The 26,961-nt window shown below is 36.6% G+C and overlaps 2 protein-coding genes across 2 annotated transcripts in view; both read right to left on the bottom strand.

The window, feature by feature from the left end:
• Galntl6 (polypeptide N-acetylgalactosaminyltransferase like 6) overlaps nucleotides 1-26,961 on the bottom strand; it is a 1,086,926-nt gene that overhangs the window by 852,164 nt on the left and 207,801 nt on the right. The gene's annotated exons all lie outside the window — the stretch shown is intronic.
• On the bottom strand, nucleotides 2,765-4,131 carry LOC110299854 (myeloid-associated differentiation marker-like). Its single transcript, XM_021169757.2, has one exon. It carries the CDS (start codon nucleotides 3,936-3,938, stop codon nucleotides 2,988-2,990), a length of 951 nt encoding a protein of 316 aa, XP_021025416.1. The 5' UTR covers nucleotides 3,939-4,131; the 3' UTR covers nucleotides 2,765-2,987.

Below are 26,961 nucleotides of genomic sequence, written 5' to 3'. Positions count from 1 at the left end.
CTCAAATTCCCAGGATTCCCATCAGTTGGCCATAGAAGTTCCACATTATTTTCTAAGAACTGTTATTATTGTTGTTCTTGCTATTATTTCTCCTTTAAGAAATTACCATGAACTTTCTTGTCTTCTCCATGCATATATGTTTATACAGTGTACTGCAAGAAAATAAATAAAGCTGACTACCAAATCCAAATATCAAATATTGGGTATAATTTTTCTTGAATTCTTATGAACTGTTAAAAGTACTATACTATATATTTACATTTGTTATACATTATTTTGTAAAGAATGTAATTGGAGGGGAATGGGAACTATATCACACATATGGTCAGTTATGCCGTATGATGGTGTCACAGGGCAAACAATTCTTATACAAGGATGATGCTGGTGCATCAATATAGAGAGACACTGACAATTTGCTTATCCTAATAATCCTTTGAAGCTGGAGGGCTTCACGTAACTGCAAACGTGGCTCTTCTAAACTCACCATAGATCTCTCAGCCTCAGTCTCCCTGCATCTGCTTTCTGATATGTAAAATGGAAGTGCTAATCTCATGTTGGGGAATCATTATAAACAGATGTACATAATTGAGAAAGTTCTTTCTAGAGAAGATCTGTAAAATAATTTCGCTAGTTATTTTTCTGGGAAGGAATTTATTATGGACATTATGATAAAATGTAGGTCTTTTCTAATCTAGATTCAGTGGATGATATTTTTCTGAATACCTAGTTCACTGCTTCCCATTTAATCCTCAATCCCATAATTTACCACACTAAAAAACAAACAAAATAACAAAAACAAAACAAAACACAAAACCATGAATGTTAGCAATCATGAGGGTAGGTCTGAATATGTATTCCTCGAATGTTACTCATTATGATTGACTACGTTAGTATTTCATGAAGAAATTTTATCTAAATACTGATACATTGTTGACTCATTTAATCAAAATCATGTGCTACAAGAATTTTGTCTTAACATTTATAATCCAAAGTATGTATGTTGTAGACCTGATGATGACTCTCTCACAGCAACTGTACACACATAAATTAACAACTCTGTGAGGTTGCTTTGGAATAATACCTGTTAAAACCATTCACAACTGGCTGTTTATCATCAGTATTTTTCTTGTGAGTCTCCAGGGGCCCTTTTACTCTTCCTTTCTCATAGTGTTATCTTGAAGTATTTTCTCAGATTCACTGTGCAGTACTGTCCTTGGTAGGCTGCTATTTCCCAAGATCCCCTCCTGAGCGACCCTGTTTGAGAATCTTCTAGGGTGTAGGTGTTATCCTGCTGTGACAGTTGTTAATATACTCATTAATGTTCTAGGAAAATAGACAAGTTTGCAACCTAATTTTTAAAATAATTGTCTCCTAAACACCAAATATATATTATTTCTGTCTGAATGTTTGTAAGCATTATTCTTGGCACACTCAATAACTTTCTTTGCCTTTCTTGGAATTGAAACTGAGGCCAAGCAGTCTTAAAATATAAGTTAAATAATATTCTGTCCCCTTCAAATAGTTTTGAGTTACCTACAAAATCCCTTTCTATTTTTGTTTGGAGAAAGATCTGTGTTAGTCTTATCAGATAGTTTAGAGTTATGTAAATGTATTTTAAAATCTTCCCTAGAGTTGCTTTAAAGTGTTATGGTATACCTAAGAATGTCCAAGTTAGAGTTTTATTTGTTCTCTCAAATTATTATTAACTAACAATTAAGTGCTATGAGTTTTCCTCTTCATTTTGAAAGTTAAGAAGATATACCTGTGTAATAAATTGTTGTAAGTGCTAACTTTGGGAAAGATCACCAATTAGAAGTTAAAATTAATATTATTTCCATGTGAAAGTTATTGAAAACATGCTTCCTACATTTAAGAAAGTGGCTATTTGTGTTTGCTAATGTAATCTTGTTGCAAATCACCCTCACATTTTTTTTTTCTAAGACATGTGAGAAAAAAACATAGGTATGAAAAAATAACAGTATAGAATATAAAATCATAATTATTAAATTGTGTATTATAACTGTAGTTTCATTAGTTATAGAAAAAAGCTCGGTAACCAGTGGAAATATTAATATAGGTAGAAAACAATACAATGAAACGCCTACCACAGTGCTTTGCTTATACATTCAAACTGCATAGAACAGCATAATAAAACATTCAGTTTCTTAAGTTAAGCTTTTATACTTTTTATTAGTAGAAGTTCTTATCAGCTTTGTGTTTACATAAATTGGATGGTTGATATATGTTTGAATTTTATAATAACAAATTTGATAAACATTAGGAGGTTTCTGTGTAGCAGATAATAAGGGCATTTGAAGTTGAGCATATGAAGCAAAATATGCATATTTGGGATCAATAAGATTTGGAATATTAGATCTGAGATCAAACCCATCCAGTGTTAATTAGTCAAGCAAAGAGGAATTTCAGAGAGAGACACTGACATGTGATGATGTTTTGGCTTAGAAAGAAAAGCTAGAGGAAAAGTTAGAGAAAAGTTAGAGGAAACAACACAGAGAAGGTAAAAGTAACAGTGTTGCATAAGAAACTGGAAAATTTAAAATAACATTTCACCATAGTTTGACAGGAAGCTCCTTCTCAGGCTGGTAGCAGGAAGAGCAGCAAAGGAGCCTGGGTGTGTGTAGCCAACACCTTCAGGGGTGGGAGCAGTGGATAAATCAGTAACAAATCTGAGTGCTCTCCCAGGAAAGAAAGTGACCAGGAAATAAAAAGATGAGGAAACTAACAGAAAAATATAGATTGGACAAACAAAAGTGTTAAAGACAAACGCTATGAAGACACAGCTCAGGGGCAAAACAGGATGTGAAAATGAAAAAGAAGCTAGAACAGGTGAAAGGGAAGGAAGGAAAGCCGGAAAGAGAACAACGAGCCAGGTCTAAAGAAAAGGGGACAGGAAACGATAGCAAGGAAAATAAAATTGATGCCATATGGACATGACATGTGGGTCTTAGAATCTCAATGTACACCAGCTAGCTAGAGTTCATAAAGTCCGCTATATATGCCATCAGGTTGACTCCAGTCAAGAATGTCACTGTCAGTTGGCGGTCCCAGACACACACTGAGTGGGCACTTTTATAACTGCAGCTCGAATCCATTACTCGATGGGGTAAACCATGAAACTCTTCTTTGAACTTGTAGAGAGGCCAGATGACAATGGCGGTGATGTACAAGAGGACACACATGAAAGTCATGCCTGTCAAGTAGGTGGTGAATGGGATGGGCAGGATGTTGGTACATTTCCCCAGGCAGAGCAGGATAACCACCATGGTTAGGATAAAGCATATGATATACACGACCAGACACCATACCAGGGCAGGTTCCTTCCCATAGAGTTGTGACTTGCTGAGGAAGAGAAAGATGACGCAAGCTATGAAGGACTCAAAAACCTTGAGCATCCCAGTTGTAGAGGCCATGTAGCCAGTGATATATCCAGGCCTTGAATGAGTCCAGGTCACTTCTGTCGCATAAGCCACACAGGAAATGCACGAGAATATAATGGCACAGACAGCATATTTTCTGGTGTAATCATAAGACATGAACCGCACATAAGTAATAGGATAGATGATGGATGATGACAGACAGAAGAGAACAGCATAGCAGGCACAGGTGATGGGGAATTCCTGCCATGACAGGAGCAAGCGACTCTGGAGTCCAGTCAACTCCACAGCCAGGACGATCAGTGTCATGGCGAAGCTAAAGCACCAGGAGAACACACACCAGCTTCCCATAGGGCCCATCCAGGCACCCATACAGAGCACTAGTGGGAAAGCCATGCCGGTAGAACACAACTGCAGTAGCCTCAGAAGGCCCAGAGGCTGGAGCAGTGCCCGAGGGGATGCCACAATAATCAAAGAGTCCAGGCCTGGGGATATTGACTTCGTGAAGGTGGTGTGAATCACCGTTGCTGGCATGTCTGCCATCTAATCTGAGGACCTGACAAAGAAAGTTACAGTTTGTGAAGAGAGACTAAACCTCGGTCAAGAAAATGTGCGGCTAGAATACTTCCCCAAACCGTGGCTTCTGAAGTTGCTCATGCTGTTGGCTTTTTGAAGTGCCTCAATAACAAAGCATACCTGTTCTCCTTGGCTGTGACTTAGGCAGTTATTTGTATGTTTAAAGACGGTAGATGTTGCGGGTAGTCGGTATGTAGTATACTTCCCCTTTAATTAAAGAAAAATAAATCCTCCAGCAGTTAATAATCTATAGCATCAGATCGAGGCTTTAAGTACATAGTTCCTAGCCCCCGGCCAGGCTTGGAAATGGGTCAAGAATTTTTATCATGTTTATTAAAATCTCATTACCTAGAGGTTTTTATCCATCCTAAAGGAAGTAAGAGATGGATGGATGCCCTTCCTACTCCCTTCTGTGAATCAAATGACAACACACACACACACACGCACATGCACACGCATACGCACACAGACACAGACACACATACAGAACTAGGTGAAGAATTCAACATGGTCTTAGAGAAAACTCTAAGAATGCCAGGGCCAAGAAGTGAGAGTGGGTGGGTAGGGGAGTAGGGGGGTATGGGGGACTTTTGTGATAGCACTGGAAATGTAAATGAAGAAAATACATAATAATAATAATAATAATAATAATGAAGAAGAAGAAGAAGAAGAAGAAGAAGAAGAAGAAGAAGAAGAAGAAGAAGAAGAAGAAGAAGAAGAAGAAGAAGAAGAAGAAGACCCTGATAGGTTTAAAGGCTTTCTTGACTTTGAAAATGTACTGCCACCCTTTCCATAGTTATAAAAGAAGATGACTAAGTAGTCCTATTATTATTTTATTTTTTTATTCTCATTTAGCTCGGGTTAGATTGGAACTTGGTCTGACTCTGTGGCTGGCCTTAAATTCTTGATTCCCCTGTCTCAACCTCACAAGTGATGGGATTACAAGTTTTCACGTATGCTACAATTTTACTCCTGTTCTTTAATAAAGAAGTTTGATCATAGTCATTCTTTTCCTTCGTGGCTGTATGGGGAGAGAAGAATTTAGGACACAATCAGAATGGGGATTCCTGAGAATGTGGTTTGCATGCATAGCTGATCTTTAGTCTCTTCTGCTTTTCTTTGTTTCTTATGTAGGAATGACCTGCTCTAAGTTATGAATACATATATGTATAAATATGTGTATGTAATTACATAAATGATATTTGCTTTGTTTTTTATTGATTCTTTGTGCTTTGTGCTCCTATAGCTTCTCTGATAAGTCATAGAAATCTTGTTGTATACTCCTATATGCTAACCCATCTCCTTTAAAAAAATCTTTATGTAAACATAATAAGGAAATATTCAATGTTATTGATAGCAGAGTAAACTCATTGTGGCCACTACTGCTGTGCCAAGCCAGTGTTTCATCTCCTGGAGCAAGTCTTAAAACAAATGAGCACGTGAGTAGTTATGCCCATGACATTCATGCCACTACTGCACTGATGAGCATCTCCTGTCAAGTCCAGCATTACTGCAGCTCAAGGTGCTCACCGATGATTGAGACGGAGGATTCCCCTTCTCCTCTAGTATTAAGCATAGCACTTTGTAGCACTAGGAATGTTACCCAGGATGGATAAAGCTTCCATGTCAGTTCCACCTTGATGTTTCCTTTCCCTATGACTTAAGTTTGAAGTGTCTTGAACAGTAAGATCTCACCATCAAGATCTTGATGGTAACCCAGAATATGAGCAATAGCTAATATTGTTTACAGGGCTGTGAGTCAGTGGCCACCATCTACAAAAAAGGGATAGCCCATTCCTTGCACTTTTTTTTTGGTAGTCAAACCTTTAAAGTTAACATCATTTGGCCTCATTTTATATGTGATGTTTTCACATAACTTTTTCAAAATGTCTTTTTTTGTTCATCCACCTTCCTGTGTATGTTCCCCTACCTTGTTCTCTCATTCTTAAGTCTTTTAAATCTTCCTATTCATCATTTGAAAGCCACACTCACAACATTTTGATCTTTGTGGAAGAGGGGCATACAGATGGTAAAAACTAGTCAGGAGATGTGGACAAAGAAACATTCTTTTCTGAGCATGATGGATAATTGCACAGATAAACTCATAGATGTTTTAACAGCATGCGCAAGACTTGCACATGCCCCAACATGGAGTGTTTGTGGCTATGAAGTCCCACCCATAGGTGAGTATTTATTGGAAGCTGCCCCAGTATGTCAATAACCTTTAAGTGGTTGGATATATAACCAAGCAGATATGGGCAGTACAAACTGGACTTAATGGTTTTCAAAAAAATACTGAACAAGGATAGAAAATTGTGTGGATATGAAAGGGGTGGATATGGGAGGAGTTATAAGTTAGTGGATATGAGCAAATTATGTTACATGGAATTCTAAAATAATTAATATGAAAGTAGTCTGTATTAAACTAATGTTTGCTGTATGTGTGTGATGCTTTTGGTGTGTGTGTGTGCATGGATGTTTGTGAACAGGTACACACAGAATTTCAAAGGGCAGCCTCCAGTCTGCTCCTCATCATTTGAACTAAGGCCTGCTCAGTGAGAAGGAACTCATAGCTGACAGCACTCGAGTGCCCAAGAACCAGGGCCTAGATAGCCCAGAGACCCAGGGTAAAACCAAGCACTATTAGTCACAACAGTCAACCAACCAAATTAATTAATTAATTCCTAATGACATTCTGATATTCCTATAGATCAATGTCTTATCCAGTCGTCATCAGAGACTTCCTCTGGCAGCAGATGGGAACAGATGCAGGGTCCCACAGCCAATTATACTGAGAGAGAGAGAGAGAGAGAGAGAGAGAGAGAGAGAGAGAGAGAGAGAGAGAGAGAGAGAGAGAGAGAGAGAGAGAGAGTCTGCATTGCAGATATCCTTCAGATCAGATCAGGGTCAGGATCAGGTCATGAACTCAGAGAAGAGGACTCAGAAAGTTTGTAAGAGCCAGTGCAGAAAGAGAAAACACGAAGGGAACAAGACCCTCTGAATCAACTAAACAAGCCACATATGAGTTCACAGAGACTGAAGCAGCAGTCAAAGGGCCTAAAGGGACATAGTCCTATGTGTATATGTTATAGCTATTAGTTTAGTATTTTAATATACTTCTATAAGCAAGAATGAGTGGGTCTCTGACTGTTGTGCTTGGTCTTGGAGCTCTTTTCCTCCTGTTGGTTTGTCATGTACATCTTAGATATGATAGCCTTTGCTTTATCTTACTATATTTTATGTTGCTATATTTGGTTGTTACCTCTTAGAAGCCTGTTTTCTACTAATAAGAGGCAGAGTGTGTGTGTGTGTGTGTGTGGATCTGGAACTGAAAGGACTAGAAGGAGGGAAACTATAATCAAAATTTATTGTATGAATATGTTTAATAATAACAAAAAAATCTTAAAACCAATAAAAAGTAAAGCAAAAATAATAAGGATTTAGAAAAAGACAACGTCTTAGTCCCTGACCAGTGACTAAACTGCATGGTACGTTTACATCACGCTATTTTCATCCAGAGCATTGCTGAAAGTTTTATTGTGCACGATATCCATGATAACCAGAGACATCAATCATGGTCCCTGGGAGTTGACGGGCATTGCTAGAGCAGAACTATACAAGGGCTCCTCTGATTGACCTATATAAAGAGAACACAGCTAAAAGTTGTAAGTGCAATTACTTCAATTGTCGCCTAAAACTAACTAACTATCTAACTAACTAATTAACTAACTAAATACTCTTTGACAGAATAGAACAGAATTAACAATATGTTAAGACAGAATTTACAGTTAATTCTTTGGAAGAGGAAAAATATAAGCCATTGCCATTTGAAATGTTAGACATGTCTCCAATGGAACATAACTCAAAGTTAACATAAACAAGCATGTACATTTATTGTCCCTAACCCAGTGCCTTTAAGGAAATAGTCTGTTGCCAGTAAAGAAAATCCTGATTATGCCTGATGATGGCAACTATAAAACATTTCCTTCACAAGACCAAGGGCCTCTCCTCCCATTGATGACCCACTAGGCCATTGGTCTTGTGAAAGTTCTATTCCCCATTATAGGGGAATGCCAGGGCCAAGAAGCAGGAGTGGATGGGTTGGGGAGCAGGGGGAGGGGATAGAGGATTTTCATAGTGGAAACTAGGAAAGGGGATAACATTTGAAATGTAAATAAAGGAAATATCAATTAAAAAAAGACTAAAGAGAAAAAACAAACGAACCAACAAACAAAAAAACATTTCCTTCATACACTTTTCTAGCCCTGTTTCTCTTTCCATTCTGTTTCCTTTACAGGATGATCATGAGAATTTTTCTTTGCTATCATTTTACATAAGCCACTCTCCATCAAATAAAATCATGGTTGTGGTTTTATAAGATATCACACAAGAACTGATCAGTGGAAAGAGTTGTTCACACACAGATATGTATATATGTATATATGTATACACACACACACACACAAAGAGGAAATACCTCAAAGACATAAGATATTCCTAATTCTGGAGACTTTTAGAGTGAGTGTGACTATGAAACAAAGTTAGTCAACCCAACCCTAAGTTTCATGTTCCAATATGGAATTTCATGTTCTAATATGGAAGGGATTTCATGAAGTTTTATATTTTTATAGAACAACAATAAAAAAGACAAAAATTGAGGCAATTTTAAAGGGTATATCAGATAAGTGGTAGCTACAAAATGGGACAAGCCTTTTTAGAGGCCTCAGGTGCTATTTGGTGCCATACTTAGCTTCGGGTTGGTAGAAGATGGTGGTCTGCCAAGTCAATAGATTCTGGGTTTTTGTCAATGTTTGTCTGTTTGCTGTTTATCTATTAACCACGGGTTGTTAGTTTCCATGAAGAAAGTAGCTAAAGCTAGCCCCCCTAAGTAAAGTTAATTGTCCTCTGGACCTGCAACATTCTTTTTGACCCCAGCCAGTTCTGAGGGTGAGGCAGGTATATTATTTCCCAATCCACTTTTATATCATTTTTAATTACATGCAAATATTAAGGGCAGGCAGTACAATGAGGAACAAGCAGGCAATAAGCAAAGTCCCCTGATTACTCCCAGGGTCACTGTTTTTAAGGCCTTATCAGGATGATCATGCTATCTGAGCCTACTTCCCTGTCCTAGCCCAAAGTCATATTCATACCTGAAGGCTACCACTTTGTTCCACCCTAGCATCAAATTCTTGCCTGAACTTATTTCCTTCTCATGCCCTAATGTCAGATTCCTTCCTGAACTTCTTTGTCATGATCTAATGTCAGATTCCTGCTTGAAACATATTTCCTTGTCCTTGGCCAATGTCAGATTTCTGCCAAGTGGCCTCTCAAAGGTTCTCCTGATCGCCCCCTTTTTTACTTTATAAACAAGACTGAGTCTGTCTTATGGGTTCTGACAAGAATGCCTTCCTTATCCACCATGGAATAAGCATTACAAAAGCAATTCCATTCTGTCTTAGGTCGGTAGGGTTCTGTGCAGAACTTACCCATACCTGGCTGCTGGCCTGTTAAATTAGTAACTCTGTGTGGGGTTCATTTTTAGTTTCAAGCCATGTACTTTGGCTGCCAACATGTTGATGTTGTCAAAGGCAAGTTTTAACAAAGTATCCAGGAATAAAATTATTCCTATGACAAAACGGGCTAGCATGATCAAGCCATATATGCCATTTTTGAAGCTTGTCCAAGATGAAAATACTGACCTCAGGCCATGAGTAATTTTATTAGCAATATCTGCAGCATCAAAGCTCAACAGAGTAGCATTCTTTAAATTCATAATCTTGGTATGCAGAATGAAGGCATCCAGAGATGTGTTAGAATTATGCCAAATACACTGCAAGTATCTTTGAACCTTTACCCAATTATAGTGACTATCATTGTAAATTTTAGAAGTAACACAAATCCATTGGTATTTAGCATGATACTCGAGATGGCTTTTTACTCTTGAACGCTGAACCTCCTTTCTAATAATTTGAATGGTATCAGACCTGCAACATTCTAACTTCTGCATATCACTACTCTTTTAATCAGTACATCAGCTTGCAGACATAGCTTCTTTTCAGGCATTTTCAGAATACACAAGAGCATCAAGTCAGGCTTGAGTCAGTGTATAGAAAGTGAGTAACAGATGCACAAAGACCAACCACCAACTCAATTTGAGGAAAGTAGGATTTTGGTCATAGAAATGAGAAAGAAGATTAAATGTTTCTAGACAGGATATACACGTGTTCATTAGTGATCCAATGACTGAATAGCTTGTAGCAATATTTTACTTCCTATAATACTAAGGACTTGTAGGAGACAGTAACTGAGATTTAAATTTTGTTGCAGTTGACTTGGTGTTATTTGAACTATAGTAATTGAATTCCACATCTGTTTAAAAACTAAGCAAAAAGAAATGCGTCTAGAAGAGATATGTATTCTGCCTAGCAAATTGATCCACTATACAAATGAGAGATGAGATGGCCCAAGAACAGAATGCCAGTCTCACTTGCAAAAAAAAAAAAAAAAAAAAATCAGAGATTGTGCCCAACAAAAGAAGTAATGAATGAATAAGAGAAATATAATTAAAATGGAAACATGAAAGATACTAATTAAGGTTCATAAAAAGCTTAAAAGACAGAAATAAAAAGCCATTAGAAATAATTAGTGTCTGATATGAAAATACACAGTCAGAGTCAGGAAATCAGTCTGGAAATATGTTTCAGATATTGGCTGCAGACAACTGATGGACTGGCCAGAACAGAAGTCACTCTGGCCTCCATGTTTTCTCTCAGAAAGTGAAACTGAGTTCCCTGACTGAGTGGAAATTAAAGACCTCGGACATAGCTTATGATTTCAGGATGAGCTGAGTTCTGTTTGGTGTCTCAGAATAATCTCCCCTTTTACAGGGCTAAGAGGTGTGAAAAGACAGAAGGTCTCAAAGAGAACAGGCAAGACTGGGTTTTATGGAGGTAGGGTGAGCGCCAAAAGTGCACAACCGAGTTGTGGCACCTGCACAAAAAAAACAGGAGTGAGACAAGAGGCCTAGGAAGGCATGTGCTTCCTGGTGAGGAACTGCTGCTCTTGCTGTAGACTTCCTAGGAATTAGTAGGTAGGGTAGAGGCATAGAATGGGGATGAGCGAAATTAGATGTTTCTAGAAAGAATGTCCCAACAGATGAGACATAGAGGTAGGGCTAACTAGGGCAATGCTGAGGACAAGGACAACTGTGCCCTCTTGTGACTCAAGAGTTTCCTTGTCTCCAATCTCAAAACCTAAGTTTGCACAGGGTCCTTCTTCAAACATTTACTCAGAGATGTAGTAAAAAAAAATTAGCATTCTTTGATTTTTGTGTTTGTTTGTTTGATTGCTTGGTTTCAATCTGGACCTTGTTATGTATCTCTAGACAACCTGGAATTCCATATGTAAATGATGCTGAATATGAACTTATAAAGATACCTCCTGCCTCTGAAATGCAGAAATATGAACATGTGTTTTTGTAATCTCATTAGGATTTTGTATTCTTATGAATGTAAATTCAACAGCAAAATTCCAAGAAATAAGTATCTACACCTCATTGAAATCGTTACTGCAGTTCTCTCCCTTTTCTGGGATGCCATCATAACTTTGTTGTCTAAAACCCAGAGGATGCGAGAAATTAGATGTTTCTAGGAAAAATGTCCCAACAGATGAGATACACTCGAGTCACAGAAGGCACAGTTGTTTTTCTAACTAAGAAAAACGAAATGCAAAACATACAAACTAGCTTCTACTGTTGGTGGAATCAAATAACACAAAAGCAGATATATCCAGGCACATTATATTTATTGATCAATAGAAATAAATTGTATGGTGCAAAGCATGGAAAGGGTACTGGGGTGGGTCTGTTGCCTAGTTTCTCACTGAGTTCACATTCTGAGTTCAATTTCTGAGGGCTATTGGCCCTCAGGCTGTAGAGTGCATTGATGCAACAACTCACAGGTTTTCAACCATTGCTGGTACTGAAATCTAGAGCAGGTTATTTGATTTATTCCAGCTACAGAATTGGTTGATTATAGTACCTAGCTGATTATGATAATATCCATAAAGTGCTTAGAAACTTGACTCGAGTTTGGTAAGAGGTCAAAAGCTGGTGAATATACTTAACCACACAATAATTATAGCCCAAGTCTCTCTATTAATAGAACTTCAGGTTAACATAATGAACCAACACTTACACAAAATTATGATATAGTATATGTGTTTGTATAAAACATACTCAATGTATAATTAATTACTACCACTGAATGAAAAAATATGACTCTTAAGTTTTTTTTTTTGCATTCTACAAGCTACTATTTATTAAGCAATAATTTTTTGTATTGGTTATTTTATTTATTTACATTTCAAATGCTATCTCCCTTTCTGATTTATAACAGTGAAATCACCAGTAAACTTTCAGTTTCTTTTGCAGTTCCACAAACAAAATGTTTTAAAAATACCTACGAAGCAGAGTATATACTTTTTGCAATGAAGAGAGCTGCTTTAATCTTTTCTTTTAGCACTAGAGAGGTGGTTCACAACTAAATTTATAATATTCTTTCCTAAACTAAACAATTAAATATGTGTTTCTATTATATAAGAGTAAAATATAAAAATTGCCCCATGTAAATGTGACTTGTGTTTTGATGGGGTACATTCTTGAGAAGTGTCAAGATGCGTACTTGACTGTGTCTTTCAAATTTTACATTTGCAAAATATGATAACTTTTAAACATATGAGTCTAACAAAATTTCATGGATATTAATTGTATAGCCAAGTAGCATTTGAAATATTCTCCCTTTCTACGAAATATTTTATATATATATAATTTTCATAAAAGATTACTATGCAAAGAATACCTTTCAGAGAAAATGCATATGTGAATGACTACATGATTTTATGTGTGCCTGAAATCATAAGTCAGACTCCTTACTGATGAAGTCATTTCTCTAGTTGACAACTGTCGAAGCCATCTATAAATCCCATGAATATTAAGGTACTGTTCACTAGCATATTTGCCATTTTGAAGTCAGGCAAATAGAACTCATGAAATATGAAAAGTGTGTGCCATGTCACATTGTGGAAAATACTACCATTAAGATGATGTATGGAGAAGTTCCCACCTTTATCTGCTGGGAGACTCAGATGTATTTTCAATCATCTGTATTACATATGTTGGTAATGTCACCATTGGTTTATGCCCTAGTTTTCTCCAAGCTTTAGGAAGTCTCAAAGCTAAGCTTATGTGAAAGATTAATGTTATATTTCTGTTTATGTCTTAAACACAGAACCATGCTTTTATTGGTGTTGAAACCATTAGTAGATTATAAAATCATTCTATCCCCACTACAAGTAATGGGCCAGTGGTGTTCATTATCACACCATGTATTGAAAGCTTTTATTGCACTGCTTATTTGAAAAATCTAAATTCTTTAGTGATATTTGTGTAATTCTAGAGTCACAGGAAAGTGTTCAGCTTAGTGACATCATGCAATTGTTGATCATGCTTGAAGGCTCAGCATTCACTGAACATGAACTCTTCAATGTGAATCACTTAGAGAGAAGCAGTTCATTTCTCTTCTCTTTAGTTTATACTACTTTGAAACATTAGAGACAGAGTACCTATTCCAAAGACACATACAAATATACCACATTTAAAAATCTTGACATTTTGTGAATGGGGATAATTATACTACTAATAATTGAATATATAAACACATATGTACATGTATTTACTATAACTATTTGATAATATTGATCTTAGCCTCTCAGTTCTAAAATATTTTACAGCATCTTCGGTAATATGATGTGAAGCAAAATTGTTTTCTTTTTGATTCAAAGGCAATCTTACCTAATGCTGCATCAGGAGATGGAAAGGCATGAAGTGCCCCATCACTAATCACTTCGTACCTCTCTTAGCATGTTGTGTATTATAGCTGCCCTTTCATGCACCGATTAGTCAAGAACATGCTTTTCCTTCTAAATCAGTGGTTCTCAACCTGTAGATCATGAGCACTTTGTGTCACCTAAGGCCTTGGCTAACATATATTTTTATATTACAATTCAAAATAATACCAAAAGCACAGTTATGCTTAGCAATGGAAATGATTTTAGAGTTGAGTCACCATAACATGAGGAACGGGATTAAAGGTTTTCAACATTAGGAAGGTTGAGAACTGCTGTTTTATATGGATTCAAAAGGTTGTATATACCTATGTAAGAATATAAACACATACAGACACACACAGACACACACACAGACACACACACTAACTAAAGTAAAAAGGTCATGAATTTGGGAGGGAGAAAGGGAAGTGGAGGCACAGTAAAAATGGGGTGAGGAGAGAAAAGGACAGGTCTGATTTAGGTGCAATGTTCATGTATGAAGCATCAAAAATTGAATTTACTAATTAGTAAAGACATATTTTGGTTTTAGTAAATCCTTATAATTCTATGCTCTCTTATGCCATTGGAAAATGCAAGCAGGGTTATCTTATGTATGAAATTTATCAGGTCTGATTTTCAACAGGAAATCAATATGTAGGATTTTCTCATGTATATATGTCAGTATTGCATGTTTATACTCATGTTCAATGTACATAAAGATAGAAACCCACTGTTTCTATGTCTGTATCTGTCTCTGTCTCTCTCTCTCTTTTACTCATTAACATACATGTGCAATTTCCTTTAAAGGGTATGTCAGTATGTAGTTGATTTTTCTTTTATTGTTTTAAAACAACAACACACTATAATTTTGCTTGTATTCATCTGTCTGTCCTGAAACTTTCTCTGTCAAACAAGCTTACTTTGAACTCAGTGATCTGCCTGTCTATGCCTCCTGGCTTCTGGGATTGAAGTCATTCACCATCACCACTTGTCTTATCATTGGATTCTAAATATATATTCTTATATCCGTAAAGAGTTGCAGACGTCATTTCCTCCATAGAAGCTTCTGTCTGCAGCAGACTGAGTGCATTACAGAAAGCCACAACTTGTCAAAACACAAGGGTACCTGACCCCAGTAAATCAACCTATAGCCAGCACCTACTCCAAGCTTCTGGAAACATCTTGGAAGAGGAGGCTAAAAGGCTGCAAGAGACAGATGATCAAAGTATCTACTGCCTGAACATATGCCCCTTCTAAAGAAACAGACATCCTTTGTGAAGGTGTAAGGAGGAGCTGTGGGAGGCATGCCAGAGAAAGGACTGAAAGATGTAGTAAAGGTATTTTGATATATGAGAAATCAAATACGTGGTCCAGTCTTCAAATTGTTGAAAAATTATTTACCGTAGTTTTAGCACAGACAAGAAATTCAAGGATATGACCTTATGTGACGTTTCATTTTACCTGCCTTCAATTCATATGCAAGGAAACATAGACATCTAAGAATAAATGTTAGGGTTTTTATAGAATATCCTTCTTATGTTCTCAGAAATAACTTGAAACTGACTTTAGCATCAGTACTAGATCATGTATATGAACTAATTTGTTTTTTTTTTTTTCAGGCAACAATTTATGTTTTTAATTCTTTTCTTCTCTCTCTCTCTCTCTCTCTCTCTCTCTCTCTCTCTAAAAATTTTATTAGGTATTTTCCTCATTTACATTTCCAATGCAATCCAATCCAATCCCAAAAGTTCCCCATACCCTCCCCCCACCCCCACTCCCCTATTCTTAATCTACTTGTCTGGACTAGTCTTGTATAAGTAAAATAAAAAGTATCTGCTTGTCACAGTGTAATAGTATACTTTATCTCTAATTTTGATCATTCCACTCATTGTTTAAAAATAAAATTATTATCAGCCTAATACTTGCAGAAAATGGTAATGGCTAAGGGTGTGTATAATCCCTATTTAAACTTGTGCCTAAAATAGACTCTACTTCCAGTATTTACTGTTGATAACACATGAATTAATATTTAATTTTTCTGATTTGATTGCTGAAAATTTTGAATATGATATTTCCAAATGTTATGGTATGGAAGGAAACCCGTATGATGCTCAACAGCATACTGTAATATGATTTCAAACAGCCTATTTTGTGTATGCCCAAAAAGTACCAAGAAAAGACTTCAACAATGTAAATAAGTTCAGAAATGTTTTGCTTGTGATGTGATTATATACATAATTTTGTGTGACATAGAATGGGTAAAAATTAAGTCTACTTAGTCTTCATCTACTATCAATAAAAGCATCCTCATTATAGAATGGGTATTATTTTCTTCTTCTTCTTCTTTTTTTTTTCTGAGTCCTGCTGGGAAAACCATTGTCTTTAGTAGCTGTAAAATGCTGTATTGCTTTTTTTATCTTTTATTTTTTTTAATTTTTAATATTTTTTATTACATATTTTCCTCAATTACATTTCCAATGCTATCCTAAAAGTCCCCCATAGCGTCCCCCACTTCCCTACCCACCCATTCCCATTCTTTTGGCCCTGGCATTCCCCTATATTGGGGCATATAAAGTTTGCAAGTCCAATGGGCCTCTCTTTCCAGTGATGGCCGAATAGGCCATCTTTCGATACATATGCAGCTAGAGACAAGAGCTCCGGGGTACTGGTTAGTTCATAATGTTGTTCCAACTATAGGGTTGCAGATCCCTTTAGCTCCTTGGGTACATTCTCTAGCTTCTTGATTGGGAGCCCTGTGATACATCCAATAGCTGACTGTGAGCATCCACTCCTGTGTTTGCTAGGCCCCTGCATAGACTCACAAGAGACAGCTATCTTTGGGTCCTTTCAGCAAAATCTTGCTAGTGTATGCAATGGTGTCCGCGTTTAGAAGCTGATTATGGGATGGATCCCTGGATAAGGCAGTCTCTAGATGGTCCATCCTTTCATCACAGCTCCAAGCTTTGTCTCTGTAACTCCTTCCATGGGTGTTTTGTTCCCAATTCTAAGAAGGGGCACAGTGTCCACATTTTGGTCTTCATTCTTCTTGAGTTTCATGCGTTTAGCAAATTGTATCTTATATCTTGGATATCCTAAGTTTTGGGCTAATATCCACTTATCAGTGAATACATATTGTGTGAGTTCCTTTGTGATTGTGTTACCTCACTGAAGATGATACCCTCCAGGTCCATCCATTTGGCTAGGAATTTCATAAATTCATTCTTTTTAATAGCTGAGTAGTACTCCATTGTGTAGATGTACCATAATTTCTGTATCCATTCCTCTGTTGAGGGACATCTGGATTCTTTCCAGCTTCTGGCTATTATAAATAGGGCTGCTATGAACATAGTGGAGCATGTGTCCTTCTTACCGGTTGGGACATCTTCTGGATATATGCCCAGGAGATCCTCCGGTAGTACTATGTTCAATTTTCTGAGGAACCGCCAGACTGATTTCCAGAGTGGTTGTACAAGCTTGCAATCCCACCAACAATGGAGGAGTGTTCCTCTTTCTCCACATCCTCGCCAGCATCTGCTGTCACCTGAATTTTTGATCTTAGCCATTCTGACTGGTGTGAGGTGGAATCTCAGGGTTGTTTTGATTTGCATTTCCCTGATGATTAAGGATGTTGAACATTTTTTCAGGTGCTTCTCTGCCATTTGGTATTCTTCAGGTGAGAATTCTTTGTTCAGTTCTGAGCCCCATTTTTTAATGGGGTTATTTGACTTTCTGGAGTCCACCTTCTTGAGTTCCTTATATATATTGGATATTAGTCCCCTATCTGATTTAGGATAGGTAAAGATCCTTTCCCAATCTGTTGGTGGTTTTTTTGTCTTATTGATGGTGTCTTTTGCCTTGCAGAAGTTTTGCAGTTTCATGAGGTCCCACTTGTCAATTCTCGATCTTACAGCACAAGCCATTGCTGTTCTATTCAAGAATATTTCCCCTGTGCCCATATCTTCAAGGCTTTTCCCCACTTTCTCCTCTATAAGTTTCAGTGTCTCTGGTTTTATGTGAAGTTCCTTGATCCAGTTAGACTTGACCTTAGTACAAGGAGATAGGAATGGATCGATTCGCATTCTTCTACATGAAAACAACCAGTTGTGCCAGCACCATTTGTTGAAAATGCTGTCTTTCTTCCACTGGATGGTTTTAGCTCCCTTGTCGAAGATTTAACAAAATCATAAATGAAAAAGGAGACATAACAACAGATCCTGAAGACATCCAAAACACCATCAGAATCTTCTACCAAAGGCTATACTTAACAAAACTGGAGAACCTGGATGAAATGGAGAAGTTCCTAGACAGGTACCAGGTACCAAAGTTGAACCAAGATCAGGTTAATGATCTAAACAGCCCTATATCCCCCAAAGAAATAGAAGCAGTCATTAATAGTCTCCCAACCCAAAAAAGCCCAGGACCAGATGGGTTTAGTGCAGAGTTCTATCAGACCTTCAAAGAAGATCTAATCCCAGTTCTTCACAAACTATTCCACAAAATAGAAACAGAAGGTACTGTACCCAACTCATTCTATGAAGCCACAATTACTCTGATACCTAAACCACAAAAAGACCCAACAAAGATAGAAAACTTCAGACCAATATCCCTTATGAATATTGATGCAAAAATCCTCAATAAAGTTCTTGCTAACCAAATCCAAGAACACATCAAAACAATCATCCATCCTGACCAAGTAGGTTTCATCCCAGGGATGCAGGGATGGTTCAATATACGGAAATCCATCAACGTAATCCAGTATATAAACAAACTCAAAGACAAAAACCACATGGTCATCTCGTTAGATCCGGAAAAAGCATTTGACAAGATCCAACACCCATTCATGATAAAAGTCTTGGAAAGATCAGGAATTCAAGGTCCATACCTAAACATGATAAAAGCAATCTACAGCAAACCAGTAGCCAACATCAAAGTAAATGGTGAGAAGCTTGAAGCAATCCCTCTAAAATCAGGGACTAGACAAGGCTGTCCACTTTCTCCATACCTATTCAACATAGTACTTGAAGTCCTAGCCAGAGCAATTCGACAACAAAAGGAGATCAAAGGGATACAAATTGGAAAAGATGAAGTCAAAATATCACTTTTTGCAGATGATATGATAGTATATATGGGTATTATTTTCAATACAGTTTTTTCTGGATAGTTTAATGAAATCCATCTGTCTCCTTGCCTTCATTTCCATCCAATTGAAACAATGAAGGAACTATAAATTGTTTTTAATCATTATGAGCAGTATTTTAAGTGTCATGGTCTATCCATATATTGAGAATTATGACTATTTGTCATTTGATATATGAGAGATTTGCTTTTCAGTTAGACATTTTATTGAACAAAGGGGCCTTTCTGTGTGTTGTTTCTATTTAAGCGAATATGAACTACAAATTTGAAACAATATGCTCAATGGTATATGTGTCGTCTGTGTGTGTATTTGTATGTGTATGTGTGCGTTCTTGTGCACATGTATTTTTGTGGCTGAACATGTGGAGACCAGATGTCCATGACAGGTATTTTACTAAACTGCTTTCTATTTTCATATGGCTGCATTTATGTATGAATTAATAGTGTCTTACATGTTCTATGGGTAAACAATGTACAGATCATGAAGATGACAGTGTGTTCACAAATTATGTAATAATTTAGCTATGTTTACTGCATTAAAATACTCTATTTTGAATTTTAAATAAAATAATACATCAATTTTTATCCAAAAGCAATCATCTATCTGTACTATCTGTAATTGTATACATATATGTATGTGTGTGTATGCATGTATATTGATTGATTCTTCAAATAATATATATATATATATATATATATATGTGTGTGTGTGTGTGTGTGTGTATGTATTTATATATGTGTATATATAATGTAAATGATATATATGATTTACATATTATATAATATAGGCCTATAATATAAAATATATTACATAAAAATATATATAATTAAATGCTAATATATAATATATATGCATCATAGATGAATCTATCTTGAAACATGGTTAGCCCATTATATAAAATGAGCACATATATATTTAGGAATGAGTACATATGTATTTTGTGTGTGTGTGTGTGTGCAACTAAATTACAGGAAGCCATGACATGAGAGAGAATATAAAGGATTTATGTGAGGGGGTTTGAGGAATAAAATAGAGAGGAAAAATGTGCTAATTATATTGTAATTTTTAAAAATATCTTTAAAAAAATACAACAAATTTCTACTTGCTTTAGCAGACTCTCATTTCCTTGAGATGAAGCAGGAGTGATACTTCAAGGAAATGAGATTCATCTTCATACAGAGGCAGGAAATATAGATGCCAGAGAACGTGTCTGTCTATTATAGGTGAGAATGACAACATAGGTGAAGAGCATTAAAGAAAGGTATCCACTCACACCGTTTTAGTCCCATCAATACTTTACTTCTGTACTTGTGTATAAAATAATGTGCCAACAAAGTCAGTACATTGACATCCAAGATATCAGGCACTAATTTTTAGTTTTCTAAATTTCCTTTTAAATTAAAATTCTATTTTTTCAATTGAGCTAAACAAATTCCTGCTATCTGAACAGTTGCACATACCTAACAAAGGGACAATGTGGATGCAGACTTGTTGAACCCACACGTTCTGAGGACACAGCTTGTGATTTTCTGTCATGCCATTTGTGACATAGATCAGTATCAGATCAAACACTAATGATGACATCAAACTATTTTAATCAAAGATATATATAAAATATTTGCTGTTTTGAAGATATGAGAATGTTTTAAAAATCACAAAATTCCTCAATTTAAGAATTCTATCAAAAGGAGTTTAATTACAAGTGAAATATGATTCGTAAGAAACAGTTGAGTTAAAGGGACAAGACTCATTTGGTAAAGTGTTGGCAAGGAAGTTTTACAGTTATAAATGTCTGCTGCACTGTTAAGCACTAGGATTCCCAGAGCTGACAAATGGAGAATACAGGATTACTTTAATAGATCACTGTGTTCTGTGAGACAGTCTACATAAAACATGAAGTGAAGAAGTGATTGCAGAAGACGGTAGATGCCTACTTCCCCAAAAACATCATAGTTAATTTAGATACTATATTGTGAGAAAGCAAAAAAACAAAACAAAACAAAAAGAAAACTTGTTCTGTAATGTTTTAAAGATTCAAGGAAAGTCCATTTTATCTATACTTTTGGATATACATGATTACTGAAGGCCGAAGATTGAAGTTCGGTATACTGTATTTTAATACAGTCAAAAATTAAAACTAGTGATTCCTCCACTACTTTGTTTGATTCTGAACACTTTGCATTTTGTGACAGGTCTGTCCTTATTCTCCTCTAGAAGGAAAGGATTTAAGAAGTTTCTAAATGAGTACCAAAATTTCCTTAAGTTTTCAAGCTTTCCTGAAACTTCTAAAAATAGTTTGATGAATATAAATACAAGGGAAACAAGCTCACTTATTAGGACAGTGCTTCTGAGATTCTGCTTGAATCATACTTGTATTGCCCAATCAAAAGGTAATACACTGAAGCAATATTTAGCTGTCAGGTTATTAAATTCTTATTGCCTGACTTAGTATATTGATTTCCATCTGACAGAGGCTCCAAACAAAACCATGTCAAATTGCATACTGAAAAACAAATCCTGTGTGTTGGGTGGTCCCTCACCAGTCCCGTGTTTTCCTATGACAGAGTAGCCTATAATGAATCTTTCCACATTTCCCTATCTCTTACTTTTCCTTCTGAAAAGCCAACAGTAGCTCCAGGCACCAACAGTAGTCACCTGGCATGATTAATGACAGTGGCAGTGGCCTCTGTGTTACAATGTTGTATTGCTACCAGGAGTTTTCAAGGTCATTATTTCCTTATGAAAAGTTCACAGGAAGTTAAATATTCATAAAATATGACCTGTTTTTATGATAGAGGCCATACTTGTTTTTTTTTTTAAATCACAACCTATTTTAATGAAAAGAAGGACAAAGAAATATTCACTATATATATGTGACGTTCTATTATAGTGGGTAATAGAAGATGTTAATGACAGAGACAAAGAAGCCAAGGTTGTTTGGGTGTCTCTCACTTTGGATGTCTATAAAAGTCAGAAGTCTCTTGACCTACTTAAGCGAAGGGTTTTAGTGTGAGAAGTACTAACCAAATCAAGGTGATTAGCATTGAGGGTCATCCCTTTAATACTTTATTTTCCATCACAGTTTTCTGAATCAAGCTTATCAGAGCCAAGTTGGAACTGGGATTAATTTTTGGGTGAGAAGGAAGGGCTTTATTTCACCTTACAGTTTATAGCCCATCTCTGAAAGAAATCAGGGCCAGAACTCAGTACAGGATCTTGCTGTCAGGAGCTGGAGCAGAGACTATGGAGGAATGAGCATGGCCTTCAGGTTTGCACCTCATGGCTTGTTCAGTTTGATTTCTTTCTTCTTCTTTTATTAAATATCGTTGTATTTTAATTAAAATGTAATTAAATTGCTTTCATCTTCCCCTTTCTTCCTCCAAACTCTCCATGTCTCCTTCCTCCAACCCTACCTTATCTGCCTTACCCTATTTCTCAAGTTATGATCCTCTTTTCAATTATTATTTTTACATATGCGCACACACATAATGAATAATTATGGTGTTTTGCACTTGGCCCAGGGAGAGGCACTGTTTGGAGGTGTGTTCTTGCTGGAGTATGAGTGGCCTTGTTGGAGGATGTGTGTCACTGTGGGTGTAGGCTTTAAGAACTTTGTCCTATCTGCTTGGAATCCAGTCTTCTCCTGTTTGCCTTTGGAAGAAGATAAACTCTCAGATGCCCCTGGCTGTTGCCATGGACTTGCCTTGAAGATAATGGACTGAACATCTGAACCTGTAAGCCAGCCCCAATGAAATGTTGTCCTTCATTATGGTGTCTGCTCACAGCACAAAAACCCTAAATAAGACAATAATTATATGAATAACTACATGCTGGCTCTGTTCAGTGTTGTAAGTATGTATATAGCTTCAGGGATAAACACTTTCATGTTGGATAACCAGTTAAGGGACTCATATCTCAGAGATACTAACTTTATCAACCCCAGTAAACACATCTTAAACAGAAATCCTGCACCCAAATCCTAGGGAACCTCAGGGAAATAGAGGATCAAAATACTCTTAAGGGTCAAGAGAAGCAGGAAACCTACTTTGAGACTAAGTCTCCTGAAAATGCATAATACATCAACAATATGGCTGCCTAAGCAAGCCCCGAACAATGATAATGCTTGTAGGCATTCTAAAGTGTTAAAGAGAAACTTCACTGTGTCCAAATCCTAGAGGAAGGATTGTAAAGTTTTTCTTGTTGGACTTCTGTAAAGGGAAAGTTAATGGATTTGTAGAGGACACAAACAATTTCATCAAAACTAAAACTTTTTAACCAGGACAAAATGAAGGAAAGCAGGATAAGAGAGAAAAATAGGGACTGAAGTGAAGGAGAGGAAGAAAAGAATGGCTGTAAGACTATCCCCTGCATGTGCCTTTTACCATAAACACATTAAATTTTGACTATATGCTTTATAGTATAGCCTATAGCTACATATTAACATCTCTGAATATTTTAAAACATTTTCAAATCATTAGAGACATATGATGCATTCCTATTGCAAAAGTTATCCTAAATGTGAGAAAAAAATTGATAGTGATTATTCAGAGGTGTATGTGATGGCTAATCTTGGTTGTTTACTTCACTGCACTGCTGGGCACTCCTATGGGGGATTTTATTGATCAGATAATTTGTAGCAGAAAACCTACTCTAAATGTGGGTGGTAACTCCTGATAGCAGACTAGGCAAAAAAGCCATTTTGTTTTTTAGCCTGCTTGCTGTCAATCTTGCTGGTAAGGTTCATCTATTCTGTTATCGATGGATCCTTTACAGATACTACAAGTAACTTCTTCAGGATTCCTACTTAGATTGCAGACCATCTCATTATAGGAATCCTCCAGTACATAGAGGGATGGTGAAACTAAGACATCTACCCTTATGATGTAAACAATTACAGAGTTCTCCACTCTCTAGTGTGAGACCAATGTATGGATGCTTCAGTCCTACTTAGAAGAGGGAACAAAATAATCATGGGAGGTAGATGGATGGAGGGACCAGGGAGAGAGAGAGGAGATGGAAAGATTGGGGCAGGACCAGGTGTGGGAGGAGACTGGGGAGAAGTACAGAGGGTTAAGAAATTGAATGGAGTTGTGTAACAGTTGGGGATGGGGAATTAGGGGGCAGCCACTAGAAAGCCAGAGTTGCCAGGAATGCAAAAGATTCCTAGGACTCAATAGGGATGACATTAGCCAAAATATCCAACAAAGAGGAGATAGAACCTGTAGAGACCATATCCAGTGGGAAAGGGATGGGGCCATCCACCCATCTCAAAAATATTAAACCAGAATTGCTTCTGTCTAAAGGAAATTCAGGGACAGAAAGTGAAGCAGAGACTAAAGGAAAGGCCATCCAGAGACTGCCCAACCTAGGAATCCAACCCATCTGCAGACACCAAACTCAGACACTATTGCTGAAGCCAAGAAAAAGGTTTAAGAAAAACACATTTGCATATGTATTGTAAATAGTATTGTAATACTCTCAGTTAAAAATGCATCTTCAGTGCTACAATAAACCTGACGTTCAAATGGAAGCCCAGAGGAAGAAGAAATCAAAAATAATTTTATATGAGAAAAGAGATATCCTGCAAACCTTGTCACTTACTGTAGTTACAAACCTAAGTGAAAGGTGATAGAATATTTAAAATAGTGGATAGTTATTCTTGTTATGATTTGTATGTTATACTATATATTTATGCATATAAGTATAGCAAATGGATATAAGTCAATAATGTGATAGAAAAAACAAGTTCTTTGAAGGTTTTCTAAATTTGTAAACTTTGTGTCTTTTATCAGTTAGAAAACACTGATAATTTGAAATACAGAGTGCTGCATTTTGTATAATTTTTATTTATACTTCATATACAGCAAAGATATATTTTATATTTGTAGAAATACAAATTTATATTACAATGTAGAAATATGGCATATTTTATACTTTTTAAAACATTCATTTATTTTATGTATGTGAGTACACTGTCACTGTCTTCAGACACACCAGAAAATGGCATCAGATCTCATTACAGATGGTTGTGAGACACCATGTGGTTGCTGGGAATTGAACTCAGGACTTCTGGAAGAGCAGTCCATGCTCTTAACCACTGAGCAACCTCTCCAGCCCATATTTTATGTTTTTATAAAAGAGGTATGACTTAAGTCCAAAATTTATTAAAATGTAAATAATGATCTCATATTTTAATTCCTACACATTGAAAACAGAGGCAGGGGCATATTTGTGAATTCAAGACTACATTCTTATATATAGTGAGTATCAGGGCAGCCTGAACTACATCAAAAGACCTGTCAAAAAAAAAGTCCAAAGTAATAAAAATGGCAAAATAAACAAAAAACTATTGCTTTGAAAAAAGAAAAATATTAAACCAGTTTTCAGAACCACTGAGTGTCATATATACAGGCAAAAGAGATTTATCAGTTCTGGGAATGACTGCTTCCTTATCATTGTAGCTTTTGTGTTCATATACACTTTTTAAAAAACAAAAACAATGAATTAGCTTTTTGCCTGGTCCATAAGAAGAGATAAAATTGGCAGTGCTGAATTGTTCTCATCTGAAGTACACTGTAAGTAATCAGGGGTTAGTTAGATGTTACCCTTCATTACTAAAGCTGTCTTACATCAATTGTTCCAGAAGAGAGGGGTGCGAAGGAGAAAGACAGAGAGAAGGGAATAAAACTCTTCACACCTGACAGTAGGAAGTTGGGTGGCTTTACATACAATGAATACTTTGTGCTCTATAAAGGGTCAGATGATTTCAAATATTTCAATGACACTCACATAGAGAGTGTAGAAAATGTGGGGAGCATAGTGGCTTTAGGAATATTGGCCCTCACTCACCAAGCTGATTTGCTAGTCTGGTATAGATATGAAGTTTCCTGCCACAAAGATCAACTATTGGAAGCCTGTTCTTGTATAGTCAATGATACAGTAGTGATAGAAGAAGTTTGCTTTCATCTGCAGATCAATCCTTGGATGGATTTAAGTATTGAATAGATTTTAGACAGGTGGAACTCTGAAAGACATGTCCTGGGTGGAGTATATAATGTCTGAGTTATGACTTTGAAGATTGTATCTAGGCATTGGATCAGGCTTAATGGATAAAACTCTTCTACAAAATCATGAGGATGGAGTTCACAAAAGTAAGAGCAGATCCGCAATTCCAATGGTCTAGAGACAGAGGCAGAGGATCCAGGTGCAAGTAGATGATCTAGCTTAGCTGAATCACTGACATCTGAGTTGATGAGAAATATCTTGTATATATAATTGAGACAGAAAGTATTTGAGTAAGATAGCAATATTAACCTCTGGCTTACATAGATATCCATGCACACACACCACACAGAGAACAGCTACAACAGAAAGAGAGTTATGCCTTTCTTTTGGCCAACTATTCAGACTTTCTCTCTTTCTTCTTCCTGTTCATACTGTAAATTAAAAATCAGACCTTTGCCCTTCTGCTATAAAACAATTGATTCAGCCAATTACGGACACAAACCTCAGAAACTATAAAATAAATTACATGTTTCTGTAATTATGTTGTTTTTGACAAGGATTTTGCTGTTCTAACAGAAACTCACTAATGCATCCCATATTTCTGGTTATGTATGATCTTATAGCTATGGAATATTGTCCAAATTTCCAAAGAATACTCAGCAGTAGCCTTGACTAAAACATAGAAGGACTTGGACTCTCAAGTACTCTAAGCAATGTAGTATTTTCCCTAAGGACCTTCAGTGAAGCAGTGAATAAGACCTTGGATGATAATACAAAAGTGTCAGATATTGATTGGGGCTGGAGAGATTGCTAAGTAGTTAAGTGCACTGGATGTTCCTCCAGAGGTCCTGAGTTAAACTCCCAGAAACCACATAGTGGCTCACAAACATATGTAGTTGGGTCTGATGCTCTCTTCTAATGTGTCTGAAGACAGTGTCAGTGTACTCATCTACTAAATAA

The sequence above is a fragment of the Mus caroli genome, unplaced genomic scaffold (assembly GCF_978045245.1).
Source record: "Mus caroli unplaced genomic scaffold, Mus_caroli_1 scaffold_10, whole genome shotgun sequence".
Taxonomy (NCBI): domain Eukaryota; kingdom Metazoa; phylum Chordata; class Mammalia; order Rodentia; family Muridae; genus Mus; species Mus caroli.
Note: the sequence above shows the minus strand (reverse complement) of the source record. Positions and strands in the feature narration are given on the sequence as shown.